Source organism: Molossus molossus, unplaced genomic scaffold, assembly GCF_014108415.1.
Source record: "Molossus molossus isolate mMolMol1 unplaced genomic scaffold, mMolMol1.p scaffold_m16_p_10, whole genome shotgun sequence".
Taxonomy (NCBI): domain Eukaryota; kingdom Metazoa; phylum Chordata; class Mammalia; order Chiroptera; family Molossidae; genus Molossus; species Molossus molossus.
The window spans coordinates 36,208,014-36,229,593 of record NW_023425345.1 but is presented as its reverse complement, the minus strand read 5'-3'; the positions used below and the strand labels follow the sequence as shown (position 1 = coordinate 36,229,593).

The window sequence follows — 21,580 nt, the reverse complement described above, 5'->3', positions numbered from 1 at the left end:
CTCACTAGCTAGTTCTCTGTTCATCTAGTGACCTCATGGCTGCTCCTCAGATATGCCAAACACACCCCCATCTCATCACATTTGTGTCTATGTGGGATACACTCGTCCCCCAGGTATCCTCATGACTTCTTTCCTCTCTTCTTTCAAGTCCCTGCTTAAAAGTCTTCAGAGAGACCTTCCTTCATTGACCACCCTATGTAAAGTAGCAACCTTTCCCCCCTGTCCTTCCATCATTTGCTTCATTCCCTCCCCCACTTGACATTTTTGTATGTATTTGTATTTGTTTCTACTGGAACAGATGAGAGCAGTGATTTTTGTCTGATTCACTGCTGTGTACCTGACGTAGAGTAGTGACGCACACATAGCAGATGCTCAGTGGGTTTTATGGGATAAATAAATGTCAACTGTGGTTAAAAATATTTAAAAAGTAAATCTGAAAATAAACTAAGAGTTGAGTACATGTGTTACTGCAATAAAATCGCCTGAAACATTTTTACGTATATAAGATATGTTAATACATAATGAAGTCATCAACCATTAGTAGGGAAGCAGTTGATTATTTCCAGGGATGAGCTGTCCCATAAAGAGCAACATAATTAACATTTCAGCATTCAGACCACTATCACAACTGTTAAACAGCCACAGATAAGAAGTAGATGAATGGACATGGCAAGAATTGACCTGTAGGGTATAGTGTACTCTCCCCTGGATTATTAAATTAATACTATAAACTCCAATGGGATAGTGATTTTTATATATTGTGTTCACTGATGAGTCACAGGTAAATACAGGATGGGGCAGAGGTAGGTTTACAGTTATTTGTATGGAAAATAATACAATAATTAATAAATAATAATACAAGAATAAACTGTTTTGCATACTCACAACTATGAACCTACTTTTGCCCCACTTGTAAAACATTCTTGGCATAGAATAGGCATTCAACAAAACTGCTGACTAGAACTACATCAAAAGGACATCCAAGGACACTTGCTATTTGAGGTGAAATGTACTCAGCTCTTAACCTAACATCATATAATAACATAAATTGCAATGGATTTTAGAGATAAACATGAACTGATAAAAATGGATGGAATATAGGTAAATATTTACCTGTCTTTGGGTGAGAAAGTTTAAGCATAAAAGCAATAGATGAAATTAGCTAAGAAAAAATGTTAGATGTTTCACTATTTGAAAATTTAAAATTTAAGTACATAAAACATCATACATAGAAATAAAAAAATCAAAATAGGAAAAGTTACTTTATATTAAAAAAGATAACTTTTACATAAGGAACATATCTATATATAGATATATAGATAAGAAACATATAGATAAGAAAAATGCAAATAATATATGCATATTTATGAAAAACACTAACAATGTATAATAATAAAATGGGCAAAAAACCAGGCATTCATGATTTATAGAAGAGGAAATGAAGGTAATCACCTGAAAAAATAGTCAACTGTTAAGATAAAAAAAAAGTACAGAGGAAAACAAGATCCAAATTTCCAGCTATCAGAGTTGAAAGAGTCAAAAGATAAAAGTAAAAATATAATATTAAATGTTGGTTCACATACCTTGTTGATGAAAGTGTAGATTTATGCTGTCTTCCTGAAAAGCATTTTAGTGGTACATTAAAAACAAAACAAAACAAAACAAAATAAGAAAACCTTTATACCTTTTTAATGGTCAAGTAATTTACCTTCCAAGGATCTGTCCTTAGGGAATAATTAGAAATAATATAAAAAATTTATGGTCAGGGAAGTACCACATACTTTTATGATAATATACAAATAGAAAATAGTTTAAATATTTAATGGTAGAGAAATGGTTCAGTAAATTATATATATGTGTATATATATATGATTGATATTATAAAGTCATTAGGTTATTTTTGAGGATTTTTAATGTGAGAAGTGCTAATAATTATTACATGATAAATATAAAAAGGAGAATACAAAACTGATTATTTAGAATGATTTTAATTACTGAAAATATATATGGTAGAGAAGAAAGATTAGAAAAAAAGATTCTATGATGTTAATCATGGTTTGATCTGGATTTTAAAGATTATGGATAAATTTTGTTTTACATTTTGTATTTTTCTATATTTTTAAAGGGTTCCTACAATTAATATATATTGATGTTAAGAAAAAAATTATCTTTTGCCCTGGCTGGTATGGCTAAGTTGGTTGGGTGATATCCTGTGTACCAAAACATTGCCAGTTTGATTTCTGATCAGGGCACATGTCCGGGTTTGGGGCTTGGTTCCCTGTAGGGGGTGTGCAGGAGGCAACCCATTCATGTTTCACTCTCACATCGATATTTCTCTCCCTCTCCCTTTCTCTATCTCTAATTAAAAAAAAAAAAAAAAAAACTTAGGTAAGAGAAAGAAAAACATTACTTTTAAAAAATGAATTTAGAATTCTAAGAATGCCAATTGAATGTACGAACAGATGATTCACATAAAAAGATATAAAAAGCAAATGTTTGGAAAAGTTTTGGCCTCATGAATAAAGGAATGTGAATTTAAATAAATATGCCATGTCACTTGAGATACTTAAAGGAACATTTTTACTGTCTGTGGGGGATACAAAATGATCCTTAGGATTTGTATTTCTTGATCTGTATGATCAAAAATATGTTACTGGCACCAGAGGTGCCCTAACCTGTAGAGTAGTAACATGCCACATTTAAATTTTAATTTTAATTAGGTAAAATAAAATAAAAATCCAACTACTCAGTAACACCAGCCACATTTGAAGTGCTCAGTAAGCACATGTATCTAGTAGTTCGTTACTGTCCTGGACATCACAGATATATAAGATTTCCCTAATTGCAGAAAGTTCTACTGAAGCATGCTACTCTAGCGTATGATAACTTGTTTAACCCAGTCATCGTTGGAAGAGTAGCAGTTATTTTCAGAGCAGAAGAGACAAGGGGCATCCTATATGCAAGGGGAGAAATGTCAGACATAATTATGTCTCTAAATTTCACTGAATATTGTTTTTTTTTCAATAAATGATTTTAAGTACCTATTGTCTGCGGAGGTGCTCATGGGCAGTGATGAGCAAGTCAGACTAGTTCCTGGTGTCCAGGTGTTATCAGTGAAAAGTGTGGATGGTCTTTCTCAGTTGCTAGTGGGAGTGGGCTCCCTGGGGTATCACTGGAAGAAACATTTCTGGAGGTCCCCATGGGAGGATGAGATGTGGCAGAAAGCTTTATTTGTGTGGAGTTATGTCTCTGGGTTTGCAAAGTCCCATTTCCCTTAATCCAGTCCTGGAAAATGTGCAACTGGGGATTCAGTAGAGCTAAAAGCAAAGCCAGTGTCCAAAGTTTTCATTCCACGTTGGAATTGGGTCCAGCACAGCAGCATCAGGGCTAGTTGCAGTTCATTAGTCCACTGTGTGTGGGGTCCACATGGCTGTGGGTGAATGCAGGGGAGCCAAGAGAGCACACTTCTTGCGACAAGAGTCCAAGAGTCCTGCCACCACAGGAGAGCAAACTTCTTTGTTTCGGGGATTAAATATCTCAAAGCTTCCCATGCTTGCAGTGGCCATGCCTACTCTGGCCTATGCCCTGTTTCCAGGTGTGACTGGCAGACAAGGAACCTTCCCTGTGTCACCCAGACTTTACTGGGCATGCATCTGTTCTCCCCCATCCAGTCCCTTCCCCCAGAGATCTTCGGGGAAGAGACTGCTGGCTCCCTGGAGAGCGTTAGACTGCAGCTTCCTGGCAAAGCTGCACAATGGCGTGTCCGCACTCTTTGGCCTTCCCTCTGCTCCCTTCCAGTTATTCATAACTAGGTTAAATTACAGCAGCATCACAGGGACTTATATTCTACTGGTGGGGACAGATTTTTACTTGTTCTTCTTCCAGAAACCTCCATGGCTGCTTCCTCATTTCCTTCAATTCTTTGCTAAAATGTTGCCTTATATAGAGACCTTCCCCAAGCAATTTAAATAATACAGCGACCTTTGACCATACACTCTCCCCCTGTAGCATCTCTTGTAATGCTTAGCTTTTATTTTTCTCTAGAATCTATTATTTGTCCTATTTTTAAAAAATCACTTATTTATATATTTATTAATTTGTCTGTTGTGTGTCTCTTTTGATTAGAATAAGGGCTCTGATAGAGTAGAGACTTTATTTTGTCTGGTTCTGATCAATATTTAATTTTAACTTGATAATTTATGTCCCCAAGTGAAAGTTTATGAAATTTGACAAATATGTAGTAAAATTTATCTGGAAGTAGATGAGGACAAATATTTAAAAATGTGAATTTATTTTTTCTTGGAAAAAACAGTAATAGTGGATTTTTTTTTCAAGTTGTAAAACAAATTACAAATTGAGAATCATTTCATTCTTACATAACTGTATTAAATATTTAAAAATAATGAGACATAGTGTATACCAGAGTTATGGGGAACAATTTAAATAGTGACTAGTGACAAACTATAAGACGCACCTCAAGTAACCAAAGAATGAGGTAAGAAATCACTATTCAGTAAATGTTTGGAGGACAGTTGGATATCAAATATGGGAAAAAATTAATCAGAATCTGGAAATCGGGTCACCTACAGCAGCAAATTACCGATAACTGAAAGAGTTAAATAAGATGTGTATAGGGCCCTGGCCAGTTTGGTTAGATAGTTGGCCTGAGGACCAAAAGGTCACGGGTTTGGTTCCTGGTCAAGGGCACGTACCTGGGTTGCAGATTTGATTCCCAGCCCTGTTTGGGGTTGTGCTGGAGACAACTAATCGATGTTTTTCTCTCTCTCAGTGGGAGGGAGAGAAGAGAGAGAGAGACATCAAAGTAAAAGGGACACATCGAGTGGTTGCCACCCACATGACCCAACCAGGGCCAGAGACAAACTGCCACCGAGGTACGGGCCCTTAGTGGGAACCGAACCCGGGCCTCTCCAGACCACAGACCAACGCTCTAACCGCTGAGCCAAACCGGCCAGGGCTGTTTTCTTCTTCTTTATATTAAATAAATGGAAATGATCTCAATGAAAAAAATAGTGTCTGAATGTTAAAAATTATTTTACCCAATGAAATGAATTTTCTAAAAAGTCAGAATGTGCAAATATATGTGAAATGACATCTGAAAGGAGCTTATTATGAAAAATACATTAAACTGATACACTGTACATCAGTCTTTATTCAGGTTTTATTTCAAGTGGTTAGAGGGTTTGAATTGCCTGTACATGACAAAATACAGGCATGAAGTAATTATGTGAAAGGTGCCTAGCCTTGTGAGCAATAGTAGAAATGCAAGAAAAAATAATTTTGGGTATCATTAAATTGGCAAAAATAATGATACTTTGCAGGTAGAGTAGTTAGTTCCTGCAGGAAACAGATGACACACTCCAGTAGCCATAAGCAGGGTTAAAGGGACCCAGAAAGGACAAGGGGCACCTAGGACTGGGAACATGCAAAGCTATTTCCACGCAGGCCTGAAGGGGCGCGGGGAGCACCCTGTTCTGGGACCACTTCCAAAGGGCTCTATTCGGGCTGTACCCAGAGAAAAGGACATTGCTAAGGCCTCAGCAAGGAGGGAGAATCGAGGGTGGAAGTCGAGGCAGCTGGGTACTTGACATCTTTCTTTTTCACTCTGACCTCCAACCAGAGCCCGAAAGCAAGAGCTAGTTGTTGGTAATGAGGAAACATCCAGTGTATTCACACATAGATCATTGACAGCATAGTGAATTTATTGTTGTAGAGGATCAGCCCAGCAAGTTGTATAAAACCATCTACATACCTTCATCTATTGATTCCATTTTTGGTGAAATATATCCCAAAAATCTGAATCTGAAAATAAACATAATTTTGCATAGTTCTTTATAACAGGGGAAAAAAACTCAACAACAACAAAAACAACCATCACAACAAAAAAAGGAAATCACGCAAATGACCAACAAAAAGGGAAAACTAAGAAGAAAAAAAAAAGATTTGTATTGTAGTTTTGGTTATGTGTACCTCATTTCATTCCAAAAATGGATTAAAAGCATGATTGTGAATTAAAATGATAGATTAATATTGCCTTTTAAAATAAGTATTTAGAGCCGTGGCCCAAAACACATCCTCAGGTGAAGATTTAGAAAAAAATGACGAAAAATAAAATAAATATTTAAAAATGACACTACAAACAGGTTGAAACTATAAACATATGTGTATTACACACAAAAAGTTAATGTGAGGCAATTTTATTTGAGCTATTTCCAGTTTTTATTGAAAAGAATTAAGAATAATAAAAATATCAGGGGGAAGAAATATTGTTATTTATTAGGTTCTTTTTTTATTTTATTTTATTTTTTATCCTCACCCAAGGACATTTTTTCATTTTTTGTTCAGATAGAGTGGGAGGGAGGGAGGGAGGGAGAGAGGGAGGGAGGGAGGGAGAGAGAGAGAGAGAGAGAGAGAGAGAGAGAGAGAGAGAAACATCGACGTGAAAGGGACACATGGAGTGGCTGCCTCCTGCATGACCCAACCAGGGCCGGGGACAAACTGCAACTGCGGTAGGTGCCCTTGGTGGGAACCAAACCTGGGTCTCTCTGGACCGCAGGCTGATGCTCTAACTGCTGAGCCAAACTGGCCAGGGCATATTAGGTTGTATTTTTATTGAAAAGTTTTTAAAATTTTAATTTAAAAGTGTCTTCCTACATTTCTTGCCTTTCCACGATATTACAGTGTAAGATGCAAGCTCTAGAGGTGAACATGTTATTTATATGGGCAGAAAAAATATCTTGAAAAATTATTTGAATTCTTTATCCAAATAAATTGAGCAATAGGTTCCACACAGTTTTGTAAACCCAGACTTCAAAAAAATGTTTTTACAACCTACTTAATTTATATTTCTAATGATAATATATTCAAATTATATGTATTTTGAAAATAATTACACTTTAATTTATATTGTGATGAAGATATGCTCAAACTACGTGCACTTTAAAATTAATTACAATAGAACATAAATCAGAAAAGTATCTTGTTATATAATTAGTGGTTGCACAGAAATGAAGACAAAAATAAATTTGGTGTAATAAATATTACGATAATTTACCAATTATGTGTCTTATTTTATTACCCCAAACTTTGCCAGCTCATCAACAGGATATCCATGTCTGCAGAATAATAATTCAATTCATTTGTCTGACATTTTGGCTCCTTTATTTAAGAGAAAAAAAATTTAACCTAGACTTTTCATTACCCAGGATTTTGAGGGAAGCCTTTATCTAGAAATAAATTACTTTTATTAATCCACTGACTAAAGCAAATCCTGTTGGCTCTTTAGCAAGTGTGCCTTTGCAAGTAGTGCCGTGTGATGCCATAATAGCTCTGGAGAGCCACACACGGTGTGTGAGATGTCACTGGATGAGGAAGAAGGTTATTTGGGCTGGTTATGGCAGAATCGGTCTGCTACCTATTCCACTTTAATATATTTTTATCTTACAGATCAGAAAATTTTACTATAAAAGTCAGTACTGGAAAGATACTAAATGCAATAAATCCTACTTTATATCCATCACGGGAAAATTGATTTTATATTAGTTCTGGGGCCACATTAAATGTTAGTCCTTGGTTAGATGTTCCACAAATATAGCCTAACCCAAAGTTAACCTAAAACAAAATAGCCCTTTCTTATCTCCCATTTTAAAAAGTAAGTGATTCAGCCCTGATCTGTTTTGCTCAGTGGTTAGAGCATCGGCCTGCAGACCAGGGAGTCCTGGGTTTGATTCGGGCCAAGGACATGTAACTTGGTTGTGGTTCGTCCCTGGCTCCTGTTGGGGTCATGTGGGAGGCAACCAGTCTATGTGTCTCTCTCACATCAATGTTTCTTTCTCTCTCTCTTCCTCCCTCTCTGTCTGAAGATAAATGTAAAAATACCCTCGGATGAGGATAAAATAAAATAAAATAAAAATAATTGATTCATTCATTTCACAACATTTATTGAACATCTTGTACATGCCACTCAGTATGTTATATGCTGGAATGATAATAAAAAGATTATATAATTTGACATAATTTATTTCCTTTAATTGCACTGTTCCCTACAATAACTCTGAGATTACTTTTAATTTAATGGATAAGATAAAAGTGAATTGCCCTGATGGGAAGTACTTAGAAGCAAAACAAACTCTCTGTTCTTTCTTCTATCTCCATTCGGCGAATACTGCAATTTTCTAAACCAAAACATGGAGACACATGGTTTGAAAAGGGAATATTTCTCTTTTGTGAGTTTATTTGTGTAAAAGGTTTTAAAGCAATATTACATTAAATTACATTTACTTATTCTTTTGATTAATCATCTTATTGAAACATCTGGAACATATGGTCACCATAATATGTACCCTCCATAATTTTGTGAATACTTAAACATTTTTACTCTGCCCATTTTTTTTTTCACACTGTATGCTCTACCCCTCCCACTTTTTTTGGTCTTTTTATCTCCACATTTCTTGCCTTTTCATCACTCATCTTTGTTTCTCGTTTGCTTTTAAATCATGTATCTTAGCTTTTGCAATTTGTCTAACCTGACATACTTGGAAATTTACAGTTTGTCTAGCAAAATTACCAATTTCTGCCTCACTTAATCACATGTAAAGATCAGAGCCTGTGTTCTTTTCTGCCTTATCCTCGGCTCCGGTATTGCCTCTTCTTGCCTTGCCTACTCTGAGCAGCAAGCCCACAAACACACACATCCAGGCTCCCCAGATAAATCTATGGATGAAAAAGTCAATATTATTGGAAAGGATTTTACCCTCTTTTAGTTTTCTGTTTTTCTTTCCAGATACTTTCTGGTTTGCATCCTCTAATTTGGGCTCGGTATTATAAATGAAAATGTATCTAGATATAATCCACTATTAATCACATTCACCACTTACACTTATGCCTGTTTTCTCGTTGACTTCCTCACATTGAGTGGAAAGGTATTTTTCAGCAAAGCCAAGCTTGGGGATGGAGGGAGAAGGTGGTGTCCAACAGTAGGGAGACACAGTTCAGGAAGAAGGGACTGAGGTTGGGGGTGGTCTGTGAATGAATTCTGGTCCAAGGATGAGATGATAACCAAATTTAAAGGAGAACTGTTAGGCAGAAGTGTTTCTATTCAAAGCAACTTTAAAAAGCAGAGGAAATGTTATAAAAAGTATTATTTCGGGACAACTTTTAGAAGGATCCAGTGTTGAGTTACAATTCAAAGATGTGATACAATGTATTGAGTTGTATTATTTTTACCCTCAGGTGTGCAACACAACCACAGACCGGAAACACGCAGACACCTTCCTGGAGAAGTGTGTTACTGAGTCCATCATGAACATTGTGAGCGGCTTCTTCAATTCTCCTTTCTCAGACAACAGTACCAGCCTCCAGGTAACTTAGACAGATGCAAAGCATTCCTTCACACAGAATTTCTTTACCTTATCTGAGTAGGGAAAAACTTTATTCTGATAAGGATTCATTTCCTACATTTCTGAAGATCCCTCTTCTCTCATATTAACTACTGTTATTTCTCTTTCTGAGCTTACCAAACCTTATTTTAAATAAAGAAGCCCCATCTGCAAGTTAAATTATTCTTGCTCTCTCTGAAAGCATAATGGGAACTTTCATATTGTATATTGACTGTTTGTCAAGTGTCCAAATAAATTACACAATTCTTTAAATGGACAGGCATTTTTACTCAGTTATTCCTCTTTAGCAATTTATCCTGAAAGAATTAGCAGAGTTTTATAGAACAAGATTTTCATTCAGTAATTATAAGCTTAAAAAGGGACATCTACCACAAACGGGAATAGCAAAATAAATTGTAGTATATCTATAATATGGATTATTAACAATCATGTTTCAAAAGAAATATTAATGATTAGAAAAATGGTCATGAAGTTATAATAAGTGAAACAGGCTACAGAATTGTATTATAGTGTCATCCAAGTTTTTATACATATATACGTGGAAAAACTCAATAAAATAAATATCTTCAAAAATTTGATACTGATTATCTACATAGTAGGATTATTGGTGATTTTCATTTCTATGGTTTTCAAATTATTTACAATGACTGCTTATTGCTCTTATTAAAATATTTCAATTATACTTTCTTTAGAAAAAAGTTTAACACTGTTTGATAGAACCATTTCAAAATTGTTTTTTCCTCTAGTTACCCATCATATGAAACCAAAACATATAGTCAAACAAATAAATCCAGAACATCTTGTCTCTATTCATACTGGTAAATAAACCAGAGAGTATAAAAATATACTTAAATTCAAGTTACTGATTTTAAGATATGCCATATTTTTTCTGATTAAGAAGATAGTTAAAATGCAAATAATTGCTTTTCTATAGTGTCTGGCATGTGCCTGTTATGAAGTGAGTACGTAATAAGTATTTTTGAATTAATATGCATTAAATAGCTCTGAAACTCAAAGGATGGCATTGTGTTTTATTGTGGTGAGCCTTTTTGATATCACACAGATATTGTATCGATGTGTCAATGGTTCAGTGACCCATTTGCCTTCCTTCTCTCTGTTTGCAGACACATCAGCCAGTTTTCATTCAGCTGCTGCAGTCTGCCTTCAGAATTTACAATTGCACCTGGCCAAACCCGGCACAGAAAGCCTCAGTGGAGTCCTGCATCAGAACTTTGGCTGAAGTGGGTAAGTGAGAGTGTCAGATTTTCGTTATTTTACCTTTTGTGAAAGAAATCAGGCTTTTGGCCAATAGGCAATCCAAGCGGCCTTTCCATTTACAATGTAATAGGAAAGCAGTACAGGAAGGCAGGGGCAGCAGCGATCAGCAAGCAATTCTGAATATTGTGTGATTTCGGGGAGAATATAATTATTCTATTTCTTTTTCAGAAAGATCTTAAAATTTATTTATTTTATTGTTTAATTGTTCTATTTCTAAACTTAAATTTAATATTGCCTCTGGCACGTTAAGCCAGCTCAGTGAGATTTTATAGGAATGAGTTTCATTTAATTATCTCAGATTTCATTCTGGAATAGTCTTGTCTATTAAGTAGCCTGACTTATTAACACCTTCACATGGCAGAAGGACTTACTGAGGGGTTTTCCGTTTTCTAATTTTGTTTCAAATCCATCAGTATTTATTGAGGGTCTGTTATATGTGGAAGGCTTCAGAAATTAAAAATGGTAAAGATTAGTAAATTCTGGAAAGAATTTCTCATTGATTCTCTCTCTTTTTTCCCCTTTCTTTCTTTTGTTGAAGTTCACCAGGGCCACCCTACAGATGGCAGAGGGGAGGAGGGAAAAGAAATACAGACTTGGCTGGACTTAAAAATCAGGGGAGCTTGACCGTTCCCTCCTCTTAGGGTAGCCCTGTGTGCAGTGGGAGGGGCAGCATGTAGTGTGTGTCATTACTGAGCACTTGCCGCGTACAAAGCTAAGCAATGATGAGCAATTTACGTGCATTATCTCATTTAATCCTTAGGTAGGTTTATTGATTATTTACATTTTGTAGTTGCAGAGACAGAATTATCCAGGTTAGGTAACCTGGCTAGGGTTATAGTATGTACTCAGTATATATTTGAGATATGAACAAAAGATTTAACTAATTCATGACTATTTAAAATTCTTTTAGTCTTTTCCCCATACCTAAGTGATTTCATATGGAAAAAATTGAATGACTGCTCAATTTTAATGAGAAAAAATTAAAAAGCAGTTATGACCCAAGAAGATTAATTAAAAATTATTAGAACTAAGGGACTAATAGGGTTTATCTAGGTGATTAATTATAAATCAGTATTAAACTTGATAGATTTTTTTTTTTAATATACCAGAAAGAAACAGAATATACTGTGAAGTAGATATCATTCACGATAGCAACAAAAATATTAAATACTTAAGGGAAAACGTAACAAGAAACATGAGAGAATATATTGCAGTGCTATTTTGAAGGATATCAAAGATTTTAATAAATGGAAAGATATACTATTTCTGGATTGAAAATTTAATTTGTAAGGATGCCGGATATTGCAGGAGGCAAAAACGACAAAACTGAAGCTGTCCTATTTTGGACATCATGAGAAGGCAGGGAGGGTTCTTTGGAAAAGACAATAATGCTGGGAAAAATAGAAGGCTGCAGGGAAAGAGGAAGACCACATACGAGATGGGCTGACTCCATAATAGAAGCCACAGGTGTAAGTCTGCAGAGCCAAGCAGGCCTGTTTGGGACAGGACATTGTAGATACACCCGTTCAGAGCGTCTGCCTCTGAGCTGACTCAGTGGCCTGTAATACACAAGCATGCTGGTTCTCCTTAAGCAAACTAATAATTCTGATGCTTCTAAACCTGGGACCCCTCCTTCACACACACCCTGCTCTCCTCATTGCCCATCTGGGCGTAGGCACTCCATGGGGGGCTGTACCCCACAGGGATGTGTTGTCTGGCAGTCTGGCCTCTGACACTCTCCCTGGGAGGCTCCCACAATCTAAGTCAGGCTGCCTGATGCTCTGAGGGACACCCTCTCCACCTAGCCTGGCCCCTGATTCTCTGTGGGGGTCACTTGGTCACATGAATTTCCTCCTCACCTTTGACACCCCTGCCAGGCTCTCCTTGAGTGTGGATGCCCTCCTCACCCCACTCAAGTTCTGATTCTTACTCCAGGCAGCCTTCTGCATGGCACCTCCACCCCTTTTTGGGCGTCAGCACTCTGGACCAGCTCCCGGGGTACTCTGCTCTGCCCTCCCTGACATTTCAGACTGAGGGTTCACAGAGGAAGGGGAGACATCAAGGAAGAGGCCATAATATGTGTCAAAAATAAAGGACATAGAAGAGAACTTAATTTTTATTTTAAAGAGATGCATATAGCAAATGTTCAGGGAGCTATAAATAAGATATTAACATTGCTTATCTCTGAGTGGGGGAATTATAGATAAATCCGCGCCTGTTGTTCATACTTTCGCGTAACTTCTGAGTTTTTAATAGTATACTTTTCAAGTTATAGTAAAATACAACTAAGAGCATTTTTATTTGGACCAAGTCAGCTGGGAAATTGACTAACCAGTTAAAAGACAAAAGCCAAGGAATATGATGATTTTTTTTTTCTTGGGCATACATTGTCTCAGCTGCCAACTATATCTTTCTATTTTACATTTTAAGGAAATCTCCCCTCTTCCTCCTCTTCCTTTTTCTCCTTCTCCTACTTTCCCTCCTCTTCCTCCCTCAGTATTTAGCAAATGAATTGGGGGAAAATACCGAGCATCAACAGCACGTTGCTTATAACCTTTGGAAATTGAGACACAGAGAACTCTGAGGTCCAGGTGAGGCACCACATCATGCTTTGCTTTCCGTCAGAGTTCTGCCTTCAGGAGGTTCCTTGTGTAGCAGGATGGCAGAGCTTTGGGGATTAAAATAGTCCCTGAAACTGTATTAGTCTAAAGATGTCTTTTATTTCTAAGCTATAAGAGAGCATTTTCTGCCATTTCTTTTACTGGCCCACATTTTAGTTGCTTTTTGTATGCAGACATATGAAGACATATGTGATGAGAAGTATGAAATATAACATTTAAAAAAAATCTCTAAATCCATAATCAAGAGAGGTGAAGAAGAGCGATGTTTTGGTGTAAAACCTCAGTGTCATCTTTGCGAGAAGGGGTTTTCTTCCACTTCTGTGTTTATACTTTCCATCTGAATAGTTACAAATCTCTGGAAGATCTATTCCTACTATTCCTCTGCATTGGTATCTCTCCTTTTCCCCTCTCCATAGAGGCCTTATTTAGCCCCTGATTACTTCCTTCTGGACCTGAGTAGGAATTCAGTGTTCTCTCCTCTCTTTCCTCACTTAGACAAAGCTACTACCAGAGTAATCTCCTTGAAGTGAAATTCTATCCATTGCAACAGTGGAGACCCCAGCCTTTCTTTGATGGCATCCTCATTGCGACATTCATGGCTTCTGCAACACAATCGTATCTTCTTCTTTTTTGACCTCGCAGCTCACGGGTTCTCACACCCCTGCTATGGGACAGAGCACGCTGAACCATTATGCCCAATTCATTGCTCACACTATAACTCTTTCCCTTTCTTTTTCCACTTTCCATCATTGCCATCTCTCAGCATCTTTTTCATTCCTCAGATTCCACTGTAAATATCATTCTTGACCCCCATATCCTCTTTACCCTGGTTTGACCACTTATACTTTTCTTATGGTCTTCACCTCAATCTGCATCTCACCTCTTCTCTTAGATTCTGAGAGTTAACAGCTGTGAAGTACCTGTCAGAATGACATTAACAGAAAACTACTGTCTAGAAGGTGAAGAGCAAATTCTTTTTTGTGATGGGTAGACTGCATCTTTTTGTTGTTCATTGGTGAATACTGATTATGGAAGAACATATAACCAAAATGAAAGGCATTCGGAAGTGAGCATCCATGGTACTAAAGGGATCTAAACCCATCTTACTCGAGTAGTGATTAAAAACACTTGCAATATTTAGACAAAAGATATCTGAAGGGAACATAATTACCTTCCAACATTTCAAGGTGAGAATGGACTTCTTCTGTAGCTTCTTAGGAATAGGGTTTTGACTAATATGAGTTGAAAAAGGCAGATTTTTTTTGTCCCACTGTGAAGAATGAATATGCTAGAATCGTCTTTTAAAAACCTTAGGGGTCACATTGGATTCTTCTCTTTTGATCACTCCCATTAAACACAAGAATAAATTCTGTGGTTTTCACTTCCAAAATACATCTTTTTTCTTTGTCTTGTGTGACACCTTTGTCCAAATACACCATTTTCTGACATGAATCCAGAAACGTCTCTTTACTGAACTCCCCCCCTCCACTCCTGTCTCGCCCGCCACAGCCCGTTTCCTACATTGCAGTTAGAGTGACCTTACATTGTACATCAGGTCATATCACCCACCTGCTTAAAACTCTCCATTGCTCTTAGATTCGTATTCCTTACAGTGGTTTAGAAAGCCCGCCCTTCATCACCTGAGTTTCATCCACTTCTCCTGGTTTCTTACCCTCTCCCAAACTCTGCTTTATCCACACTGGCCTTGTTTCTGTTTCTCACCTACAACTGGCTTTTTCTCATCTTAGGGCATTTGCATTTGCTGTTACCTTTGTTCAAATCCTCTCCCCCAGGTTATCACATGCTCAGAAATTAAGTGCTCAGTGCAGTGTTCCACTACCTCCTTTGTAGGGCTCCAACTTCTTTAGTCCCTTATCCCATCTGACTATGTTATTTTCCTCTTAACACTTATCAGTCTTTGAAAGCATCTCGTTTGCTTGTTTACGTATTTATTTTTGCTTCTTTGTTGTCTGTCTCTCCCATTAAAATGTAAACTATGAAAGCAGAAACATTGCTTTATTCACTGATTGCTAAGACCTCAAAGTGTCTGGTGCTGACCAAGCAGCTTAATGAGTGTTTGTTAACTGATGATAATCCATGTGCTAGATATTTTGCAGATAGTGAAATTTAGGCTTGGAAAAGTTAAATCAGTTGCCCAATTAGTAAGCAGTTGAGTTGGGTTTGAAATCCAGGTCTCTTTGAGTATGAAGTTTATGCTATATCATGTTACCCCAGAAATGTTATTTTAGGAAGCCCTAGTGTATAAACTAGAACTATTGCAGTTTGGCTTGCTGGTTAGGGAGCTGTCTGAACTTTTATAATTCAGGTGCAAAATCACTTTGGTGTTTCAGCAACTCTTTAAGAATACCAAAAGGAACTAAAAATTAACAAAATTCAAATGTGTAAGAATTTATCATATTAAAGAAAACAATGAATACATATTTAAGAAAAATATAACAAAGTCAAGAGAAAACCATGCTGTTATTAAGCAAGTTTTCATTAAAAATTGGTAAACCTGTTCCTGTACAAAGAGCTTGGAAGTCTTCCCTCCTCTTGAACTTTTTTAGAAGTTTGAAGAGGATAAGTGTTTTGTTGTTATTGGTCTATTCAGGTTTTCTGATTCTTCCTGATTCACTTTTTGAAGATTCTATATTTCTAGGAATTTGTTCATTTCATCCAGTTTGTCCAATTTGTTGGCATATAGTTGTTCATAATATTTTCTTACAATTCTGTGTATTTCTGTGATGTCAGTTGCTACTTCTTTTTCATTCTTGATTTCATTTATTTGGGTCCTTCCTCTTTGTATCTTGATGAATCTGGTTAAAAGTTAATTAATCTTGTTTATCTTTTCAAAGAATCAGCTCTTGGTTTCATTGATCTTTTGTATTATTTTTTATAAGTTTCTATGTCATTTATTTCCACTCTGATCTTTATTATTTCCTTCCTTTTACTTACTCTGGGCTTTTCTTGTTGTTCTTTTTCTTGTTCCTTTAGGTGTAGGGTTAGATTATTTACTTGATATTTTTCTTATTTCTTGAGGTAGGCCTGTAATGATACGAATTTCCCTCTCAGGACTTTTTCACCATGTCCTATAGATTTTGGGTTGTGTGTGGTGCTGACTACACACAACATTTTCATTTGTTTCCAGGTAATTTTTTATTTCTTCCTTGATCTCATTGGTAAATCATTCATTGTTTATGACATGTTATTTAGCCTCCATGTGTTCAAATGTTTTTGAGTTTTTTATTGTGGTTGATTTCTAGTTTCATGCTATTGGGTTCTGAGAAGATGTTTGATATGATTTTAATCTTCTGTAATTTGAGACTTATCTTGTGTCCTAACATGTGTTCTGTCTTTGAGAATGTTGCATGAGCACTAGAGAATACTGTATATTCTGCTGCTTTGGGATGAAATGTTTGTAAATGTCAAATAAATCCTTCTGATCTAGTGTGTCGTTTAAGGTTGCTATTTTCTTGTTGATTTTTTTTGTCTGGAAGATCTATCCATTGATGACAGTGGGGTGTTAAAGTCATGTACTATGACTGTATTGCTGTTGATCTCTCCCTTAAAGTCTACCAAAAATATTTTTTTTATATATTTAGGTGCTCCTGTATTGGGTGCATATATGTTTATAAGGGTTATATCCTATTCTTGGATTGATCTTTTCAGTATTATGTAGTGACCTTCTTTGTCTCTTGTTATGGCCTTTGTTTTGAAGTCTATTTTGTCAGATACAAGTATGCTACCCCAGCTTTTGTTTGCTGTTGTTTCATTTGCTTGTAGGTGGGACAGACAGGATGAAAGAAGGTGAAGAGAATAGCCAAAGAACATATATGCATAGCCCACTGACACCGACAATAGTGTGGTGAGGGCCAGAGGGAGAGGAGGGCAGGGTTTAGGTGGAGGTGGGCAAAGGGTGGGGGGTAAATTGGGGACATTTGTAATAATGTCAACAATAAAAGTAAAATATTAAAACATTGGTAAGCATGTTCCTGTAAATCCAAATATCTATTATAGTTACATTTACATAACACTTTTAAGTGCTTTCAGGTGTATTAGCTCATCTCACCTATTATCAAAAATACTTAATCTTTTTTTATTTGTACATTGGTTACAAAAGGTGGTATAAATCAGCAAAAAACACTTACTAAATCAGCAATTACCTTGCTGAGAGAGTGAGCATTTATTAGTTGTGGATCCTATGATGTAGACATAATTCTTAGCCTTACTTTACAGATGGGCTCCTGAGGTTAGCAAAGTTAGGTAACTTACCCAAGGTCACATAAATAGGTGGGGGCAGAGCCAGGATCGGAACCCCTTTTAGACAGACCTTCTAGCTACTAGCAGACATTTGTGATACTCTACTATCACAAATCAGTTTAAATAAACATTACCTGTTTCATATCTTGAAAGTAAAAAATGGATGAATATTAATGCCCTTAGTCAGTTATTATTCCTTAGTTTACTCAGTTATATAAAATACAACAGTACTTGTTAGAAGTACTTTGAGAAAAAGGATCTAAGAATGACTTTCATATTATTTCACTTAAAAAGGAATTTTGTCCCATGTGTTTCATAATCTTCAAATGATTTTGGGGGATTAATATTGGGTATTTTGTTGGCAACATAATCTTTTTCCAAATGGAAATTCTATAATATATCTTCTACAAAGGGTTTGAATAATCAACATTAATCTTCAAGCCAATTGTCCCCCCACCCAATTTGAACATGTATAAAATATTAACCCTTTGAGAAGAGAAATTCGGTCTCTATTAAAACAAAATGTTTATTTTCATGTATCTAGGATGTTATAGTTGATTGTAAAAAGAGTTTGACATAATACCTTCCTGTAATTATGTTTTTTATTTTTTTATCCTCACCCGAGAACATTTTTCCATTTTTTGTTCAGATAGAGTGGGAGAGAGAGAGGAAGAGAGAGAGAGAGAGAGAGAGAGAGAGAAACATCGACGTGAAAGGGACACATCGAGTGGCTGCCACCCGCACGACCAACCAGGGCCGAGGACAAACTGCAACTGAGGTATGTGCCCCTAGCGGGAACCAAACTCTGGTCTCTATAGACTGCAGGCTGACGCTCCAAACGCTGAGCCAAACTGGCCAGGGCTGTAATTAGGTTTTTTAAAGACTCTATTACTACTTTTAAAATATTAAATCTGAGCATGTTACAAGATAGGACAAAATCTTATAATGTTTTTTATGCATTTATTAATTCAACTGATTTATAATCCTTTATTATCTGAAAGACATTATTTTACTTGTTGGGGAAATGCAGTCTGTCAAACCACATTTCCTGCCTTCAATGAATTTCTGGTACATCCAGGGTACATATAACATGTAAGAAATAAAAAAGGAGTAAAAGGACTTATCTGTTACAAAGTTTTAGAGTCTGACTCAGTACCTAGAGCACAGCAAGTACTCAGAGAATATTTATTGTATGAATAAAATAAATGGATGAGTACAAATGAATGAATGATCATTGCACCATGTTCTCCAAAATGGATCATGATCTTTCCCCTCAGGATCTTCCAATCTACAATGACTAAATGAATTGAAAACATGCATTTTTCATATGGTTCAGTTGTTTATTCATCAAAAGGACTCAAACTGCTTTCTATGTATATTATACTATATCAAAATAAATATATTTTATCTGATTTTTTTATATGTATTTATTGCCTTATCTGATTTTTTTTTCCTTCATGAATTTGCAATAGCTTGCCTGTTTAACAAGGTCATTATTAATAGAGGTCATGTAATGTAGGAAGGACAAAGGGCATAGTAGTTATTTAAAAAAAAAACATGGACATTGGTATTGGAGTTGAAATTGAATATTGGCTCTTCTATATATTGATTGTGTGTGTCAAGACAAATTATTTCATTTTTTTTATTTTTAAATTTAATTTTATTCTTTCCATCACCATGTATCCCCTCCATACCCTCTTCCTGCCCCCCCCCCAATCACCACACTATTGTCCATATCCATGAGTTCTCTCTTTTTAAAAAGAATCTTTGCTCAGTCCTTCCTCCCCTCCCCCACAAACACTCCCAGAGCTCTCTGCCTCCATTCTATCTGTGAGTCTGTCTCTATTTGCTTGGTAGTTCAGTTGGTTCATTAAATTGCACATATAAGTGAAAATGAAAAAAACACAACAAAAAACAAAAAAAATGAATGAATGAATATTTTGCTCTTGTCATTGGCTTATAATATGCTATTGTGTGCCTATATTCTAATTTACTTAAACCCATTGTTGGATATTTATGTTGTTTCCCATCATTTTGCACACAGGGAGAATAAGGGAACTAACTACCCAGGAGTAGAATTTCTGGGTATTTTAGTTTTGACAGATCCTGTCTTCTGTAGCGATTGTTCAATTTACATCCCATAAGCAATGTAGGAAACTACCTTTCTCCTTGATAATGTGGTATGTTCTCAAATTCTTTGATTTTTTGCCAGTCTTATAAGTAAAAAAATTATTACAGTATTAATGTGTGAATCTTTTTACGAGTGAGGAGAAAACCTTTCTCTATGATTGAGTCATTATTTCCTTTATTGTGAACTGTCACGTCCTGTGTTTCGCTTACTTTTTCTAAAGGTTGTCTTCTTAATAACTTGTATAGCCCTTTATTTATTAAGGAAATAAACTCTTTGCTTGTAAGTAACTATTTTTTCTTAATTTTTTATTCATTGTATGAATATTTATTTATTTAGTCGGAAACTTATTTTCTCTTAGGCTTTTTAGATTCTCTTTTATCATCAGAATGTCCTTAATCAGTCTGAGCTGTTTTTTTTTAATTCCCACCGAGAATTTTCATGGTTGTCGGTTTTCTGTCTGTCTGTTTGTGTTTTTGATGTGGCCGTTTACAATTTTGAGTTATCTGGAATATATTTAGTTGTAAGGTATAGGGTATAGAATCAACTTGATTTTTTCCAGATGACTAGTCAGGTGTGCCAATGCTAGTTCTTGCATAACCCATAAAATTATATTCTTTATTCCATTTGGGAATTAATTCAGTATAGTTTGAGTGCCAAACAGGAAAGATGCATTTCATATCTTTAATGTTCTTCATATTTAAAAACACTAGTGCTTCAGTGCAGATGTATCGTGGATATCTGGACATGATACAGAAAAGGTGCCACCCTCTGCCCACCCCACGACTGCACCTTTCCTGGGCACCTCCTGTTTACAGCGCCTGTGTAGTCGGGCTTGACCACCAGCCCGTGTTCTAATTAATGCTTACACTTTGTTGCCTTTCCCCTACCTGTCAGTTTATCTTTCTAAGCATTTTTTTTTTCCAGGGCACCTCTCACTGCAATTTGTGTGTTCTCAGATATTTTGGTCTGGCAGATATCATCAGTAATTCTGTCTAATTAAATTTTTTTTTTACATAATATGCAATATTTAATGAATAATAATTAGAAGTAGATTTTGATTACATCTTAAAATGATTGTGAAGACTTATCATATCCAGAGAATGTTCAGGACTTATAAACCTAATTGGTAGGTTAGCCTCCTGATCAAAGTACCTGTGAATAATGATAGCTCATTTTAGAGAACACGCTGTCTCCAGGCAGAGTTCTACAAAAGATAAATGCATTAGTAACAACCCATGCTCTCTCCTAGTAGTTTTGTAAGGCCTCCATATATTTACTCCCTATCAAAATATTCTTAGCAAGGTAGTATCTCAATTGCATTCTAACTTAGCAACAAAGTAGGAGCATTTCTTTTTTTTAAGCATTTTAAACTTTAACATGACCACTAAAGCACACGGTTGGAGTTAATGCTACGTGCCAGGAGAATGACTAGCTGTAGTAAATTCACTAGTTCTGTTGTGTTTTTTTTTATCCTCACCCGAGGACATTTTTCCATTTTTTATTCAAACAGAGCAGGAGGGAGAGAGAGAAAGAGAAACATCGACGTGAAAGGGACACATTGAGTGGCTGCCACCCGCACGACCCAACCAGGGCCGGGGACAAACTGCAACCGAGGTACGTGCCCTTAGCGGGAACCGAACCCGGGTCTCTCTGGACCATAGGCCGACGTTCTAACCGCTGATCCAAACCGGCCAGGGCTCTAGTTCTGTTTTATTGAGAGGAAGAGGGGACATCCTAGTTCATATTTCAATATACTACTTATAACGGAATTTTTCTAGCTTATTGAAAATAAGCTAAGTTTTAATCATTTTTTGGTTGCATTTGAAAAAATATTGTTCTAGTTATTAATGTTCTTGTAAGTGAGATCATAAATT

At 36.2% G+C, this 21,580-nt stretch overlaps 1 protein-coding gene across 2 annotated transcripts in view; it reads left to right on the top strand.

The window, feature by feature from the left end:
* Positions 1 to 21,580, top strand: part of ITPR2 (inositol 1,4,5-trisphosphate receptor type 2) — a 470,721-nt gene that overhangs the window by 230,232 nt on the left and 218,909 nt on the right. For both annotated transcript variants that reach the window (XM_036251040.1, XM_036251039.1), the window contains exons 33-34: positions 9,250 to 9,378; positions 10,541 to 10,661. In XM_036251040.1, the coding sequence (XP_036106933.1) occupies positions 9,250 to 9,378; positions 10,541 to 10,661 (250 nt within the window). The remainder of the gene's footprint in view (positions 1 to 9,249; positions 9,379 to 10,540; positions 10,662 to 21,580) is intronic.